Source organism: Anopheles maculipalpis, chromosome 2RL, assembly GCF_943734695.1.
Source record: "Anopheles maculipalpis chromosome 2RL, idAnoMacuDA_375_x, whole genome shotgun sequence".
NCBI lineage: Eukaryota > Metazoa > Arthropoda > Insecta > Diptera > Culicidae > Anopheles > Anopheles maculipalpis.
Genome location: NC_064871.1, coordinates 2866288 through 2883254, shown reverse-complemented (window position 1 = coordinate 2883254; position 16967 = coordinate 2866288). Strand labels below are relative to the sequence as shown.

At 45.1% G+C, this 16967-nt stretch overlaps 4 protein-coding genes across 5 annotated transcripts; 1 reads left to right on the top strand and 3 right to left on the bottom strand.

Moving 5' to 3' along the window:
• Positions 1-592: 592 nt before the first annotated feature.
• LOC126558536 (succinate--CoA ligase [ADP/GDP-forming] subunit alpha, mitochondrial-like) lies at positions 593-2880 on the bottom strand. Its single transcript, XM_050214559.1, has 4 exons — positions 2702-2880; positions 1865-2310; positions 1059-1343; positions 593-983 (listed from the first exon to the last, which is right to left on the bottom strand). The coding sequence occupies exons 1-4, from the start codon at positions 2739-2741 to the stop codon at positions 768-770; spliced, it is 987 nt and encodes a 328-aa protein (XP_050070516.1). The 5' UTR covers positions 2742-2880; the 3' UTR covers positions 593-767.
• Positions 2881-2989: 109 nt separating this feature from the next.
• Positions 2990-3565, bottom strand: LOC126559405 (39S ribosomal protein L20, mitochondrial). The gene is made up of 3 exons (XM_050215558.1): positions 3472-3565; positions 3106-3397; positions 2990-3029 (listed from the first exon to the last, which is right to left on the bottom strand). Exons 1-3 carry the CDS (start codon positions 3556-3558, stop codon positions 3013-3015), a joined length of 396 nt encoding a protein of 131 aa, XP_050071515.1. The 5' UTR covers positions 3559-3565; the 3' UTR covers positions 2990-3012.
• Positions 3566-3975: 410 nt separating this feature from the next.
• On the top strand, positions 3976-5402 carry LOC126558712 (protein-S-isoprenylcysteine O-methyltransferase). Its single transcript, XM_050214766.1, has 5 exons — positions 3976-4173; positions 4267-4528; positions 4606-4715; positions 4776-4883; positions 4956-5402. The coding sequence occupies exons 1-5, from the start codon at positions 3976-3978 to the stop codon at positions 5136-5138; spliced, it is 861 nt and encodes a 286-aa protein (XP_050070723.1). The 3' UTR covers positions 5139-5402.
• Positions 5403-5877: 475 nt separating this feature from the next.
• On the bottom strand, positions 5878-7512 carry LOC126557876 (coiled-coil domain-containing protein 63). Of its 2 annotated transcripts, XM_050213785.1 has the most exons (4): positions 7029-7512; positions 6440-6920; positions 6196-6367; positions 5878-6122 (listed from the first exon to the last, which is right to left on the bottom strand). In XM_050213785.1, the coding sequence occupies exons 1-4, from the start codon at positions 7503-7505 to the stop codon at positions 5897-5899; spliced, it is 1356 nt and encodes a 451-aa protein (XP_050069742.1). In that variant the 5' UTR covers positions 7506-7512; the 3' UTR covers positions 5878-5896. The 2 variants fall into 2 exon arrangements, with proteins under 2 accessions (XP_050069742.1, XP_050069741.1); XM_050213784.1 differs by having other exon boundaries at positions 6440-7512.
• Between the last annotated feature and the right edge of the window lie 9455 nt (positions 7513-16967).

The following is a 16967-nucleotide window of genomic DNA, read 5'->3' as shown; positions in this document are numbered from 1 at the left end:
TTTATGTGGTTATCTTTATCGCTTGTTTCGTTTTTTTTGGACACGCCGAATTTCCGTATTACATCGAGTTTAGTGTGTGCATGTAGTTTGTTCGGTACAATTTGGTGTATGTGTGGATCACAACATAAAAGCTGCTAACATTCATAATTTCTTCAACGGTCACACGATCGCGAATAGTAGTGCAAGGTGCGGGGGGCAGTAGTAGTAGTACAGATGCGTGCTTGCAGATAAAGTACATTGGTGCATTTGAGTGTTTCTTTTCCTTACGTTCTCCGTGACACTATAATACATCTAGGATTCTTCTTCGTGCGATCACTGAAAGTGGAGAAACTAGCGATCTCGATGATCTGATTGAGGGCAAATAAACAAAAGAAAACACATTTCCCGAACAGCCGCAGAACAGAAGAGCGTCTTTAAGAATTTGAATTAAAATAAATTACGAAAATCCTCCTTCTTTGTAATTGGTGGTAACTTAGGGAGTATTGGTGAACCACGCGGACACTACGGAGAATAGGCGCACACATCATCATCATTTGGAAGTTGGATAGGTGGTTTCGTAATGGAAAAACAACTGTATTTTCGAAAACGCGGATTAGCTTCGTTAAATAACTATCTATTTACGCTTTTCTCTCGTGCTTGCATTTCGCGCAGTACTTTAGTATTATTGGTTATGAGTTATGTTTTGCTTAACACCTGCGCCTCTGGGAGAAGAGTTGATGACATATGCGTGTGTGTGTGTGTGTGTGTTTGTTGTGTTTGTGTATTGTTTAAACCAATTCCAATCTCTTCATCTCTTTGATTAGTTCCTTGCCCATCTGGGCCGGGCTTCTCGTGACGATCACACCGGACTTCTCCAGTGCATTGATCTTATCCTGAGCACCTCCCTTTCCACCGGAAATAATGGCACCAGCGTGACCCATGCGACGACCGGGCGGAGCCGACAGACCAGCAATGAACGACACTACCGGTTTCGCTTTGATGCCCTAAAACAACGATAAGGGAGATGCGTCAACCAAATGTTCTAGTTGGTTTTGATTAAATCTTCCGCAAAAACGCACCTGGTTGTACTGCATAAGGTAATCGGCAGCCTTTTCCTCGGCCACACCACCAATCTCACCGATCAGGATAATACCCTTGGTGTCCGGATCCTTCAGGAACACCTCCAGACAGTCGATAAAGTCAGTTCCGTTGAACGGATCACCACCAATGCCGACGCACAGCGTCTGACCCAGACCGACCTCCGTTGTTTGATGGACGGCTTCGTACGTCAGCGTTCCGGAGCGGGACACAACGCCAATCTTTCCGCGTTTGTGAATATGGCCCGGCATAATACCGATTTTGCACTGCAAAAAATCGAACGAAAACAATCGAACATTTCATCATACGTAATCAGACAGCGCGCGACCAGCAGCAGCATCATCTGTTGCCGCATCGGTTCGTGGCAGTGTTCTTCACACATTGTTCTATTTTTATCCGCCGACAGTTTGCTTAATTTGTTCACCGGTTCCATATGGCATTGAAACTGCTTTGTACCGAAACCAACCTCAACAAGCGCGATGTAACAATATCATTGCAGCGAAGAGCTTCCGTGATTCGTTGCGGGAATCGAGCCTTTTATCAGGGAATCTTGTTTACAAGCACCAATCTGGGTCGTACTGCCGTCAGTTGAAGCGGCTTGCTCTTATCGCTCCCCCAGCAAGAGGTCATTTCTTCGTTGTGTATTGAACTTTGTCTCTTGAAGATGATAGTGCATCATCCGGTGGACGGCAGCAAATCCAATCACTCACAAAAAAAACGCTCACGTACACACACACACAGCGTTTGCAACACAATTCCCCCCCTCATTACTACTGGATATACTTACTTGCTCGGGCGCAATGATTCCGGGACAGTTGGGACCGACCAGACGCGACTTATCTTGTGCCAGCAGGGCATGCTTCACCTTCACCATGTCGTGCTGTGGCACACCCTCGGTGATGCACACGATCAGCGGCATTTCCGCTTCGATCGCCTCCATGATGGCCTTTGCCGCACCGGGCGGTGGCACGTAGATTACGGTCGCTTCTGCACCGGTTGCCTTCTTGGCTTCGGCCACTGTGTTAAACACTGGTCGGTCCAGGTGCGTGCGGCCACCCTTGCCGGGGGACACTCCACCGACCAGCTTCGTGCCATACTCGATGGCTTGCTGCGAGTGGAAGGTGCCCTGCTTGCCGGTGAATCCCTGACAGATCACTTTCGAGTTCGAGTTGAGTTTCAGGTTCTTCCGCGTAGATTCGTAGCTAGCAAAGCGGACGCTCGTGGTGAAGCCATCTACAAAAGAGAACCGGAAAAGTTAACAAAGTGTTGTGTCCCGTGTCGTCGCTGGCAATGCGTCATTGTGTGCCCTATGCAAACAGTCAGCTGCTGCTGCAACAGCAGAAAAATGCACAATCGAACGAAAAATGCACCTGCTCCGAACAATAAACAAACCGCTTTCCGATGACGAGATTTAATCAAGCGAAACGAGTTTATCAACTTTGATAATGCATGCAGCAAGCAGGGCAGTGCGAACCTTGATTACGAATCACACACGCAGCACTATGCCGTGTGTGACCGCAAGACCTTTCTATTATTTGGGATTATGTAATTTTGCCAACTGTTTTCCCGATCACACCGCACCGTGCAGCCTTTCAGTCAGTCCGGGGCAACTCCAGCAACTTACCTTTAACCCGCGAGAAAAGCCTTGCACTTGCGGCAGCCATCGCTCGTAGCAGAAAATGCGGAATTTAGCTTTAGAATCCGAGGCCGTAAGGTGCAAAGTCGCGTTTCAATCGGAACCGTCGGACTTGTTCGATCACCAATTTGTCGACTCGATTTGACAGCTCGCGAACAAGTCGGACAGTGTTGCCAGCTGTTCGCACAAAGTGTTGCCGATTGCAATTGTTTTCGAATGGAAATAATTTCGGATAGAAATGAAAATCGGCTTGTAATTTAATTCTATTTTATTGAATGATCTACAGTACAGTTATTGTTTCACTTTTCTTCACTTTCTGTAATAAAAACAACATAAAACTGAGTTAGCAGATGGAACTTGTGAATCAGGAATATAGGTAAGTGAACGCTCACCCTTTTCTGGAACCTGCTGGCTGATTTTAGCAAGTGCTTCAAACGTCCTCGGCTCCCAAATCGCTAAATCTGCCAACACTTTCCGGTTTAGCAGAATATCGTTCTGATACAGTCCGTACTGGAAATCTGCAAACTGCATTCCGTGTTGTTCGCAGCCAGCATTCACTCGCTGTGTCCAAAGTTCACGCATATCTTGCTTCTTCAGCTCACGACCTTTTGTGGCGTACGCGAGGGCTCGGTTTACATTACGAATTGCAATGGAGTAGCAATTACGACGACGTCCAATAAAGTGCTGCAAAGTGATGCAAAGGTAGCATGAGCGGTCTTGGGGCTGAAGGTTCCTACTCAGACGTTTCTTTTACTCACTGCAGCTAGTTTGAAGATCCTACGCTTTCGCCAGAATTCGTCGGGCCCTCGGGAACGCACCAAATTAACGACGGAGGTAAATACCATCTTAAAAACCGATTGAACTGCACTTATTTTATCCCAACAAAACCCGGCGATCCTGTGCCGTACCAAAACAAAACAAACATGTGCAATTTTTACGTAATGTCAAGCATGTCAAATGCGCGCCCGTAGAAAAAAAAAAAGATAAAATGTCAAAAGGACTGTACGTTGTTTTTCCACGAGATGACGCTAGCAGTATCAAAACAAACACCGCAGAAAAACCGGAAAAATATCCATTGCAGAATTAGGTGCAGCTGCACAAAGAACCGCACACGGACGAGTGGTATTTAAAGGAAAAAACGTACTTTTAGCACAACATGTACAAACATTTGGTAACAAATTGTGTGAAGCAGGTAATCTAAGCAACAGGAAAACGGGTATATTCGTAAGACTGGCAAGACACTTTGCGCTTCATTGAACCCCATGGCTACGGTGCTGTGCTACGAAGGGCGGCTTAGCCTTTACTGCTTTCTGGGCGGAATGGCAAGTTTGTTGGTTTTCTACGGTGCGGAAGCAATCCTGCACGATAAAAGCATCTGGACCAAGGTGGCCCTTTCGGTGGGGTATTACATTTCGGAAAACGTTATCATTAGGATACGATACAATCCGCGTGACTATCAGGTGGGTTGGTCGGATAAAAGCACGCGAGCCTTTTAATCTTGTTTTATCTGCGTAAGACACATTTAACATAACCATTTCGTTTTTTTTTTGTAGATTGCCGTGCGAGCTGCTTTCCTTGGAGCGGTATTATCGGCCGGTATTGTCGTGTTTCTGTACGCTCAAGAACAGTATAAATCGTTTGGCATTTATGCCACCCTTATGGCACTGTTTCACTACACAGAGTATCTGGGCATTGCCATATGTAACCCGAAAACACTGTCACCTGACTCGTTCATATTGAATCATTCGATTCATTACGGACTCGCTGCCGCTGCTAGTTGGATAGAGTATTTCGTTGAATCGTACTATTTTCCTGGTAAGACAAAACAGAACCTTCTGTGGGCGTTCGATGATCTAAAGTCTATTCCAATCAATCGCAATCGTTCGATACAGAAATGAAAACATACAAACTGGTGTGGACAGCGGGCGTACTGATATGTCTGGCGGGAGAATCACTCCGGAAGGTGGCAATGATAACGGCCAGCAAGAACTTTAGTCACATCGTAAGGGACCATAAATTATGCTTCAGAGATAGAGAAATTGAAGGGTTGTCTTTTTTTTAGGTTCAATTCGAGCGACACAATGAGCACGAACTGGTAACACACGGCGTTTATGGTTGGACGAGGCATCCGTCCTATGTTGGATGGTTTTATTGGTCGATAGGAACACAGGTAGATGGATAGACGGATCACTGGATCCTTTTCTTGCTATTCGAAACCTCACACGCTCACTCTGCTTCACAGATAACGCTCGCAAACCCGGTATGCTTTGTAATCTACGCTATCGCCAGCTGGAAGTTCTTCCACGATCGGATACTGATGGAGGAAATAACGCTGCTTAACTTTTTCGGCGAAGAGTACATCCAGTACCAGGAGCGTGTACCCTCCGGTCTGCCGTTCATACGAGGCTTCCGGGTGGAACCATGATATTTCGAGCACGATCCCGGCTGCGAGGATCAAACCAGCTTCCACACGGACAAACGCACCGATGAGACTGATGAAGAGGATGATGCTGCTGCGGACAATAACGAGCGAATAATGTTGGAAATCGCTAAAAAGGATGGAGATCGTAGGCGAAGTGTCGGAAGCGGTGGCTTAGAGCATAGCCGCAACCGACGGTACTCGGGAACATATGATAATTGTGATGATCAGGATGCATCGTCGTTGGTGTAAGGATCGTCACGAATGGAGTCTTCTTCCGAACGGGATTATTTTGCAGATGTGGGATTTTTTTTCTGTTTTATACAAAGATTGTTTAATTTTTTAAGCTACTTAGTTAGGAAAGGTGAATGAATTATAGTGAAATTACAATCGCTAGACAAGAGCACAGATGGCAGTCGTGTAGGACAACTTTTTTCCAACCCGAATGAAACGTCCGCCAGGGAACGCTATAGCACAGTAACAGTACACTAATCACAACACAGAGAAATAGATAGTAGCGCTACCGAAACGGTGTGTATATTTATATTTTTTCTATAACAAAATGTAGCTTAAGTGTGGCTGTACTAATTTATGTCCTATACAAATGCATGTATTTTCCGTTTTTCTTACAAAACAAAAAATCAAACCTGTCAGCAAACCAACCATTCACACACACAAAAACCTTAGTGCCACAATAATGGTTTGGAGAAAAATACAAAATAAAAAAAACTGTTCGTAAGAAAAATAAAACCAGCCTCTCCATCTTAGTTCCGTTCGATGCGCACCTTGGCTGATTCCTTCACGTTAAAGTTCGGCACGCGATCCTTCTTGCCAAGGATTTTGGTCGTTGGTTCGATGTACGTCACGTTGCTGATAATGCTCAGCACACGACGCTCGATGATGCCGAGGAACAGTTTGGCATTGTTCAACGTCACCCGGCGTTCGTTGTTGAGCAGATTCAAGATAGGTGCTTCGTCGCACATGAGCAACCTTAGGGGGATATACAAAGAAAAAAGTAACCAACAACAGGACATCAGAACCAAACCTGAATCTGAAGTCTTACTTGTAGATCCTTTCGGCCATTCTCAGCAGCTCGTCTAGCTTAACGTCCAGCTTTATCTTGACTTCTGCCGCCGTTTCGGCCGCCTCACGACACTCCTGTTCGGCCAAGCGCAGTGCATCGATATTATCATCTTGCGAATGTTCCTTCGACTCGTTGATTGCTATCTGTTCCGCTGTTGAAATTGCACAATCGGTTGATTAATGGCTCCAAGAGGGATCCCTCCTACTACCTCCACAACGCTTACCAATGTTGTCCTGCAACAGTTGAACACTTTCGGTGAGCGTTTCCACCTCGTGGCTCAGCTCGTTGACGTAGTTGAAGAGCGCAAAGTTTTCCTCCTCCTTCTTGATAAACTTGGCCACCAGTCGATCGATGTCGTCCTCGCCCGAGAAGTTCATAATGCGTGTCATAATCTGTTCGTACTCTTGGTACTGCTTTTCCAGATTTTCCAACATTTTCTTGCGCTTCTGTGCTTCACGCTCTTCAAGCTCTGCGTTCGCTCGGCGTTGTCCCTTTATTCCAAGGAACTCCTGCAACTTTGCGTCGTGATCGAGCTTTCGTTGCAGCTCACGCATCTCCTGGATGTGGGCCAACTTGTCGCTTTGCCCCTTATCCTTCAGGATCTGCAACTTGGTGCAGAGTTCCTCGCGCGTATCGTACGCCGAGGTTGCCTGCTCGATCAGATCGATCATGTAGCGTTTGCCTTCGTTCAGCTTGTTGACCAACTTTTCCCACATGATGTTAAAGGTGGCCCGTTCCGTCAGCATGTGATCGATGGTTTGGCGAAGTTGCGCGTTCTCTGCCATTACCGCACCGGCACGCTTGTTGACGACATCCAGCCGGTTCTCCAGCTTCTTGACGGACTGTTGCGCTTTGGCAATCGTTTCATTGTACAGATTGTCCGTCACCTCGTTGTTCCGTATTTCGGCAATCTCACGGTGAATTTTCTTGATGTGACCCTCCAGCTCCCACAGACTGTCCTTTTTCGCTTTCAGCGCTTGTTGCGCTTTTTCCTGCCGATCGTATGCGAGCTCCAGCACTGCTTCGAGCTCCTGTTCGCGCTTGGAGTGTGTTCCGTTCTCCTCGCAGTTAAGCTGCAACTGGAGCTGCTGCTTCTCCTTCTCGAGCACGCGTATGTTGGCGTCGAACTTGCGCAACGCTTTCGATTTCGTGTCCAGGAACGAGGCACGCTCGTTTAGCAGCGTCCGAAGAAGCTTCTGCAGGCGCGATATCTCCGCCTCGGCCAGCTGATCCATCTCGTACTGTTCGGCGGCTCCGATCTCGGACGCCATCTTCGGTTGGCTGGACATGGTGGAATTTGCGTCAGACGCCCTCTATCTCTTCTCTTCGTACGTTAAATTCCCTCCCCTGTAAGTAGAAGCGCAAGATGCAACCTCTAATGAGGAAAACCACACAACAGTTGCGTACATATAGGCACATGCCGGAACCACCGTCATCGGTTTGGTTTCCTCGGTGCTGGCAGACGTGCACAAAACTGGTGCAAACAATTAGCGTAAGTAAATCTTTTGATTGCAGATGAAGAAGCACCCACACCACACAAGAAGGAAGCACAATCGGTGCGCTTATTGCGGGAAAGTTACTGTTAACATGCGTCCGCGCCTGGGGTTGCATCCATACTGCGGAAGTAAAATTCCACAAGCGAGACAAAAACCAAGAAGACATAAAAAAGTTCATCTTGTTTGGTGGGTGTGAAACAATGGTGCGAATATTGTGCGCGATCTTCAATTCTGCTTAAAAGAAATGAAAAAAAAAACACTTTCTATCTCATAGCGCCACAACCAGAAAGCAGTGCTGTAGCAAAACGAGGACAACGAAGTTGGAAAACAAATGGGACACTTCCGAACGAAAAGTGAGCGAGCTTGCCAGATGGAAATTCTATTTATGCGAAACAATTGATTTCTGTTTCAAACTTACCTTTTGTTTTTAGAATTGTTTCACTTTCATCTGGAAAGCTCTCGCACCCGGAACTGGGAAAATGCGTACAAAAACTAAACCATAAAACACTTTCGCAGCGGAAACACTACGGATGGGACACTTGCTTTTTCTAGACGCGAGCGAAGAATGTGGACGTTGGAGTGCAACTGACACTGGAGGGAATTGTTTCACTGACGGAATTGGAAGGTATCGTTTGATCGATACGCGTGCTAAGCCGTTACCATGAAGACAAAAACGTTGTGCGGAATCCGATACTGACGAGGTTGGAGGGTTCGTTCCAATAGTTTTTGTTTAGGATTTTTGTTTTCTTTTCAAATAGCTTCATTCATCTCCCAATCCCATTCGTCGGTGTTGTATTAATTGTGAAATGATCGATTTACTCTTATCCAAGGAGGGCAATTCGTTGAATTTGAAGAGAGTGGATCAATAGCGGCATGGTTTAAGGGCGGCTTTTGACCGACACCGTGGGTTTAATCACTTCCTCGAACATTTCCGGACCTGATTTAGGTCTAGTTTTTTTTTTTTTAATGTTTCTTGCCAACCAAGCCTGTAACCTTATGGCGTTGATGATCTTAAGCAAACAAAAGTAGACCTTAACAATGTGGATCATTCCGATCATTCACATGTGGATCATGTGGATGCGCTGCCTGATGCATTCTCTTCCGGGGAGCATAGTTTTGACGTTGTAAAACGGGAATCGTCATGAACTGACCTTTTTTGTTGTTGTGGTCAAACTGTGATGGTAGTGCATTCCAACAAGATGTCTCCTCGTTCCGGTATTAAGTTATGCAATCTGGTGGATTTTTTTTTCAGTAATGAAAAACCCCGAATCACCGATATGAATAATTAATTTCATGTTTAAGCCCCTTTAAAGTGAACACATTTTCGTGTGGTACAATTTCGATCACATCCTAAACTTCTTGAATGCAAGCTTTCACAGGCCCTTTTCCAAAAGCAAAAGACCTTCGCAGGGGGTCTAAACCTCTACCACACCGCATAATGGTGTCACACTGATGCAATAGGTTGTCACAATGCTTGTGTTCGGGCGCCCCCCAAAACACACATCATAGGTATGGAGTCCGCTCGGAGTCCGCCTTATTATAGCATCATCTACAGTTTTCCAAGCCTCGATAGGAGTCGAGTCGAACCGTGTGAGGCCGCGCATTGGTCGGTGCATTTTCACTCGAGTGCATCCAAAGAGAGTGAGGAGTAGTTGCGAAAAGCGTATGTTTTGTGAAGTAGCAACCGTCCGCAACGGCGAAGAACACAATTATTTACAACTTGGGCTTTGGGGCTGGTGAGTTGTGGCTTCGCACAACGATCTTTTGGTACCGCCGTACCGCTAGAGGTCGTTGCGTGGATGGTGTTAAAAAGGAACCCGACCGGAGGATAATAAGAGGGCCGCGTTATGAGCCGTTCTATTGGAGATATGGTAAAGAAACAATGGAGTTGTAGAATGAGAGGTAAACAAGGGGACGAGCATTGTTGGAGTGTGCAATGGTTTTGTTTATGATCAGACGATTTGGAGTGTTTGTTTATTCACGATTTACATAAGTTTACATGATATCTATTTATATCATAATTGATGTACAATTCGAGCATTAGTCAATAAATTAGATTAGTAATCACTTCCTTATTATTGTAATAAACATGGAAAAAACTAATAATTAACTAACCTCCAAAGTTACAATATTGACCCTCAGATCCCTCATATGTTTCTAAAGTTCATGAGCTCACTAAAACCGGCACCTGTGTCTGTGTGCTGATAATGTGTTGGAATGAACATTTTACGCTTCATTTGACTTTTGACGATCACCACACAACTGAACACTACCCCGATCGAGTGATCTTCCTTTCGAAGGTCTCTCCTACACATACATCGCGGAAATGCTGCATTCCAGCGATTGCTGAGACCTTTTCGGCGCCGGCGAGATCGGCGGCTAAGGTTATCTTGCTCCGAGTACTGTAACTCTAACTCTGAGGCCTACCGATCAATGGTATCGTATTAATTACGCTCGTTAAAGTTTAACAGACGGAACTGCGAGAAAATGGAGTGATTTAGTGGCCGCACAGCAGAGCGCACGTGTTGTGCCTTTTCCCTCCTATTTATGCAGATAATCAAGCATGATCGTCGCTCGTTTTTAAAGGCAAGACTTCCTACTGTGTGGTGGATGTTTCTTCACCGCCTTCGACAAAAGGAAAACAATCTCGTCTTCCCCACGAAGAGAAAGTGATAAGCTGAGAATGGTTAGCGGCAGAGGTCCAACTCTGCTGCTGGGAAATTTTCTTTACGATCGTGTTGTTATTTTGCAACTACAGTGTTTATGTGTCTGCCGCTATCAACTCAAGTGGGTGCGTGGTAGATTTTTCACAAGCACAATTTCACACTGCTCTCTCTCTCTCTCTTGTGCTCGAAGGGCTCACTCGTCCGGATTTTGGTGTCGGAAGTGAAAAGCGTGAATATCTGTCGATTTGGGAACAATTGAACAGAAATAACAACAACAAAAAAAACTCTGCTTAATTACTCTGCTTTTCGTGTCAAAAAAAGGCACACCCTTAGGGGTAAACCTAACGACCACACACAGCTCCCGTGAGCATTAACAATCGCTGGGAAATTGTGTGCCATTTTCCAACCCTCTTCCAAACCTCATTGTCTTCTGAGTTAGTGTTTTTTTCGTGGGTCAAAAGTGCATTCTACCCTGCAAATGTAGGATGCACTTCCAGATACAGAGCAACATTATTTTTGGGGTCATTTTTGGATCATCCCCAACCTAGTAGAAGCACAAGTTCATGACCGAATGGGACAATAACCTCGCCCGACGAGCTAGTGAGATAGTTTTACCCACTCTTACCACGATGGACGTTTATTATTATTAGTAACGGGGAATGGGTTTTCGGGGTGGCATAAAATGTGTATCAAGCCATGTCCCATATAAGAGGAGTTTTTGGATTTTCGGAACTCATCGTCACACCCATGGGAACACTTTCCCCAGTGACATCTTTTTATTCGTGTGGGACGACGGGTTAGACATGGAAGTGGGAAACAAGTGCACGAGAGTCTCGGCACAACCGAGTGCGTCGTTGCTTAATAGCCGACTCCGGGACGTGGAAATTGGTCGCTGCTTGTATGACCCAGTAAATCACGCGCTCACACCGGCAATGGTAATAAGGCTTAATAATAGCCACCGAAACACTTCAGCGTCACTCCGTCACAAGGAAGTTCGCACGCAGAAACGGTATTTGTTGGTAAATGGTGACGATGCGTTGTTGGCGCCACAACAGTACACTAAATGGTTGTGGCTTAGTACACCGCCATTATGGTTATTACTATTGCCGACTCGAGGGCTTTTGTAAATCTACGACTCTTTTGGGTTGGACAAGATTACTAAATGAAAAGGAATTAAAATTAATTTTTAATAATTTGAATAATCCTCCTAATTTAAGGATCCAATTTGACAGACCTTACTCACATTGGCGTTCATCCCCAATGCAGCATTCGCACAACTATCCCATGAACTTTACAATTCACCTTCTCGCAACGCATCGAAGCATGCGGCGGGACACAAAGCACACACACGTGAACGCATTGCAGTTTGCGCATCGCAAACCGTAGAGCGCCACATGTTTAGTGTACGTCTTCTTTCTGTGTCAGGGCGGCCAGCCAGTTTTCTAGTCCGTACTATTTTTATATCGTACGAAGAAGGTAAGTTGAGCCATACAAAAAAAAAACCCCACTACGGCCAAAGTAGGAAGACGATTGCAAGCAAATTGTTTCATGGCCAATGAATTTGAAAGGCCCATCCAGCCCCAGTCAAATGGGGAAATGATGAAGAAGCCACCCGCGCTAGCTTTGGTTTGTAGTTAAATTACCCATTTAGTGCCTTCACAGTCACAACTTCATATGCGCCACCTGTTTGATGGTGGAATCGATCGGTCGAAGCAAGGCTGTGATTAGTGGCTCGACAGTGACCATTAGGCATTTGATTTTGAAGGAAAAAGTCCAACTACGAGGCAGCACAAAGGGCTCAACTTTCCGTTTTGTTTTCTCCTATCGGTAGGCTTCAATTACAACCACCAGTAAGCTTCAAGTGTATCAGGGGCGCAATGGAAACAGAGTGATGAATAATACATTTCACCTGAAAATACTGGAGAAGCTGTTCAGTATTTGCATAGAGACGGGTTGTTTGTATACGATTTCAAATCCCCTCCCCACCCACGAGCTGCATCGGGGAAAAATGCATTATTGAAGGCTATACCTCCCTCCGTGTACTCTCTGTATGCAGCCTCCAATGCATCATTTTTCCGTGGTGCCACGGTGCCACCCAACCTGTGGCAGTGGCTGTGATGGAAGCATGTTGCCCGGGCCCATAGTCACAGGCAGAGAAACGGAAATTGCTCCGCTTGGCATGTTTGGCTTTACAGCCCGGTGTTTATCGCTTGCTTCCGTCGATTCAAACGGCAATCGAGCGTGATGCAATCTGCCAAATGCATGGAGGGATGCCATCTCGGCACTGGCTCACAAAATTAGTCCTCCGACTGCAGGCGATGCATTTAATTATGGTTTTACGATGCACCGAACTCACATTCACCTTGTTCCTTCGTTGGCCGGTGGGCAAACACGATATCTGGGATGTGTATTCTGGGATGGGACCTGCATGCCCTTTCCGACCAACACGCTAACCCGTCCGATGAAACATTTTATCTTTATCTTGCATTGATCCGCTACTGGTTTGGAGCTCTTTTTCCCACCGAGAAGAAAAGCGATTCATCATCGTACAATCAACCAAATCTTGTGTGTGGCCCAATGTTGTTTCTCCCAATAGTATTATTAACAAAACCGCGTGCCCATATGCCACACGCGGGCAAGGGCGAAAGCGCATCAAGGCGTGAAAGTCTTTTTGCCAATCAATAAACAAATTATTCGTTCGATGCGGACGAACGCACGAACCGACAACGTGTCTGCCTGCCGATCAGCCACAAGCTGCAGTAGCAACAGCACCCGAAAGTGGCATCATCAACGTTTCATAATGATTTGATGGAAGCTAATTGGTACGTTCAGAGATGCCTTTTTTTTTGGCAGCTTGTTTGTGAGGAGGAGATTTGGTCGCATGTGAGAAGCTGCGAAACACTCGAGCTGAACGGTAGCGGAAGCGACAAACCTCCCCAAATCACGGATTCCTCTTAACGTACTCGAAGATGTGTTTGGTGGTCGTGGTTCCGCTACGGAATAGATTTTCATGAAGTGTTCGGCATGAAAATAGATACACGCAAAAGTAAAACAAAGCACGCAAAATAGCAACAACGAAAAAAAAAGGTTAATTGGAAGATTGGCAGTATCAAGCTGCTGGGTGGTGTGGTTTGACTCGTGTCTATTTCCTGGTAATTAAGCAGCAGAAGCCCATCCCAACAAGCATGCTAATACAATGGCAAATGAATGTGAAGAAGATTTCCCGTTTATCTTGAAAGCTATTATTTTGGGTAGTTAAAATCAGTGCAAAGTGAAGAATTCTTGTTGGTCTAAAAGGAACTCTGCAATGAATGGGAAATTGAATATATTCTTCAAATTTACTTAACCGTAACAATATATTGATCTTGATTATGTTCCAGCAGTTGTAGGATAAAGATTCAAGAAGAAAATACAAGAACGTATCAGACAAAACCAGGCACAAACATTCTTCACACAACGCGAGCTTCGTTAGGTTAGGATAAAACAAATTAAATTTTTTTATTTTGACGTGTAGTAACATAATGAACGTTTGAAGCTCGGAAGCTGAAATTCCGAATCGGCTAGCTAGCATCCAGTAGACCTAACTGTCCAAAAAACCTTGTAGAGATTTTTGAGACATCCATCAAGAAACCTTGACGTCCAGAGAACCTCCTGATGTGATTGGTCATTTTTGAGCTCTTGAAGACTGCAAAGATCATCAGTAAAATGGCATTCTGCAGGTGTTGAAATCGTGTGGATGAAGCAGTACATCTGTCCGTATAAAGAAGAAGCGAATTAAGTCTCCAAGACTCAAAGACTGTATAAATAAATTTAAAAAAAATTGTGCGAGTCAACGAAGTGTACCAGAAAAACGCTCAGTTTTGTTAAACATATTTTAACATAGACAAAAACTATCGACAGTTGACCGTTTTGCACGATCGATTAAATAATTAATTATCATTGAATTAGTTATTCCGTTCTATTCAACTTCTTGTTCTTGGACTAATGTTCACTTTTCTTGATTAGTTCGTACCGGTGAGTGACTCATTTTACTTTTTCTTTTTCTTCATGATCAGATCAGCCTGAATCTTTCGCTTACTGGAGGTATAACCAATTTTTTCAAGTTTAATCCACCGTACAAAGCTCTTGATCTTGAGCTAGTTTAACGGCCCAAAATTTCTGACCATACCGCAGAAGGTTGCACAGATCCGCCCGAAGTCCGATCAGTCATCAAGGATCTGGTCAACTTTAATAGAATTATTTCACCTTACCAAGGGTGAGGACACGGGCACGTTTCAAAGGTGAATGAAATTTCATTCCGTACGTCACCCGGCGTTCAGACGACCTTCTGCTGAATCTCTTGACCGAACGTACGATTGATTTACTTGAGGTGATTTCTTACATGCACTTGCAAAGTTTTGGAAGGTGAAATTACGATCGATTCTACGTGTGCAATTTCTAGGCGAACCTAGCCAGCAGTGGGCGATCAGAGAGAGAGACAGAGAGAGAGAAGAGAGAGGTTGGCACCCTCGAGGTTACGGTTGATGGAGTTGCTGTTTGCGTTGCAAAAACACAGTTGGCATTGTTGGCCGGTGCTAATGTTGATGGACGGTGATCTGGTGATGTGAACATGCATATTTTTTCAATTCCACCGCCTGATGACCTCTGCAGATCAAAAAACAGCTCCTTCCTCCTTACCGCCCTAATCCCCAGCCGGTGCAACGGAAGCTGGATGAAGAAGATCATGCCCCAACAAGCGTGTTTGGCGTGGTGTAAAACATTAATTTATGATTCGTTTGTGGGCGCTTTGCGTATTCGCGCGATCGATGGGTGGGAGACTTGGGGTTCCACAATTGCATGCAAATGAGTGATGTTGAGTCTAATGCTAATTTGGCAACAGTTGCATAATGATGGTCAGCAAGATGGATGGGATGTGCAACAGTCGACGAAAACCAAGCTTGAGATGAGCGGAGATCGGACTCCGGTGAATCTCCGGTACCTTTTGGTGTTAGGTTTTGTGTGCAATGCGTGTGTCTAGCCATTGGGCCATCCCGTGACCATTACACAAACGCCCTACCACACCAATCTCGTTGATTCAATTAATCGTAAATAATCGATTGGCGGAAAAGCGTACCAGAAGGCGTGCAATATGTATAAATCTTTTTCATCGAAAAGGTGATAAAGCGTCCAAAAGTGTTTGCTTCTTCTGCTTGTGTAACCGTGCCGAAATGCGTAATGCACAGCCAAATGTGTAGGAAAAACACCCAAATACCGTACCATTAAATGTTCCCAGTCAACGCACTGTATTATTTTGTGGTTTTCGTAGTAAAAAAAAACAGTATTTAGAAGGCATTGCGTTTAACACGAATCCAGAGATGTGCTGGAGCGCCATTTGGGACAAACAATTAGAAACGCATTAAGAGGCCATCTACAGGAAGAACGAGCCAGTCTCATAGCTCCCAAAGCTCCCAAAGCTCCTAAAGTTGATGAGTAAACGCTTGGCTAATGATCAGGAAATTGTGTTGGGTATAAATGTTAATTTTAAATGTTGTCTTTCGTATTTTGTTATGTATGGGGTGGTACGGTGGTAGCGGACTTCACACGATAGGACCGGGATTCAAATCCCTTTCGGGACGTTTCCTCGTAGTGAGAAAGTTAATCTTCTGATGACCGGTGTGACCTAGTAGGTCCGCTAGGCCAAGAATCTCTTTCTCTTAGGAACTGACAGTACTCCGCTAATAGCACAACGAAAAGCCTTAGGCTCAGTACCTTGAGTTTGTTGATCATTCCCCAGATGATAGCTTGAAGCATTCTTACAATTAATTGATTGTTCTCCAACACGTATGTTGGGGAAGCTCTAAGCAACGGAGTACTTTAAATTAAAAACAATCCAAAAGCATTTCTAAGCATTGTTAATTTACGTCGCGAAAATTCCAATTCTAATTTCAATAGCCAAAAAAATGCATGAATGTAATTCCCTTTTTGTGCCCATACACTATTTCCCTTTTCATAGACACCACGAGGGCAATGACGGGCATTTACGTAGGATTAAAGCGACAATCCCATTAGAAATGAAAATGTCATTTGCCTTCCTCCACCGGGATTCCAGGCAGGGGTTTCATTTGCATCGCTGTCGCTGGGAAAAGTGAAACATTTCAGTTTTGTACGTAAATAAAAAATAAAAAAACGAGAAAACAATCAACTCTCGCGTCGCTTTTCGCTCTTCTGCCACATCCGCGTATAGTAGGAGTCAACGCAAACAATATGTGCGCGATTCCACCCCCGAGGGCACATGTGTACGGAAAGAATTTCGAAATGCCAGATTTCACCGTGCCAAACGTCATCGTGGCTGCACTGGCACACTGGCATACGCAAATGGGGCTGCGTAACTATTCTCGCGCACCTCACAATGGTGGTAGATTCGCCGATTAGTCGCTCTATCCTAACGGCCCAACTTCGGCGGATGGATACGATTGCATGGTGTTGGAGAATGAATGAAGATGGCCACTCGGAACACACACGGTTACGCCAGCGGCGCTATGAGGCCATGAATTTGGGTAAAAGGGAGCAACAGCGCTACAAACGGAGGAATTGGCATGTAATGGCTGAA

What these genes read in the sequence shown, in the direction of transcription:
- LOC126558536 (XM_050214559.1), bottom strand. Translation starts at nt 2,741, where the DNA reads ATGGCTGCCGCAAGTGCAAGGCTTTTCTCGCGGGTTAAAG. An exon ending in GAATCATTGCGCCCGAGCAA is followed by an intron (nt 1,344 to 1,864) that starts GTAAGTATATCC and finishes GATTTTTTGCAG; the next exon opens with TGCAAAATCGGTATTATGCC. An exon ending in ACCTTATGCAGTACAACCAG is followed by an intron (nt 984 to 1,058) that starts GTGCGTTTTTGC and finishes TCGTTGTTTTAG; the next exon opens with GGCATCAAAGCGAAACCGGT.
- LOC126559405 (XM_050215558.1), bottom strand. Translation starts at nt 3,558, where the DNA reads ATGGTATTTACCTCCGTCGTTAATTTGGTGCGTTCCCGAGGGCCCGAC. An exon ending in GGATCTTCAAACTAGCTGCA is followed by an intron (nt 3,398 to 3,471) that starts GTGAGTAAAAGA and finishes ATCACTTTGCAG; the next exon opens with CACTTTATTGGACGTCGTCG.
- LOC126558712 (XM_050214766.1), top strand. Translation starts at nt 3,976, where the DNA reads ATGGCTACGGTGCTGTGCTACGAAGGGCGGCTTAGCCTTTACTGCTTT. An exon ending in ACAATCCGCGTGACTATCAG is followed by an intron (nt 4,174 to 4,266) that starts GTGGGTTGGTCG and finishes TTTTTTTTGTAG; the next exon opens with ATTGCCGTGCGAGCTGCTTT. An exon ending in ATTGGTCGATAGGAACACAG is followed by an intron (nt 4,884 to 4,955) that starts GTAGATGGATAG and finishes TCTGCTTCACAG; the next exon opens with ATAACGCTCGCAAACCCGGT.
- LOC126557876 (XM_050213784.1), bottom strand. Translation starts at nt 7,505, where the DNA reads ATGTCCAGCCAACCGAAGATGGCGTCCGAGATCGGAGCCGCCGAACAG. An exon ending in ACTGTTGCAGGACAACATTG is followed by an intron (nt 6,368 to 6,439) that starts GTAAGCGTTGTG and finishes CAATTTCAACAG; the next exon opens with CGGAACAGATAGCAATCAAC. An exon ending in ATGGCCGAAAGGATCTACAA is followed by an intron (nt 6,123 to 6,195) that starts GTAAGACTTCAG and finishes TATCCCCCTAAG; the next exon opens with GTTGCTCATGTGCGACGAAG.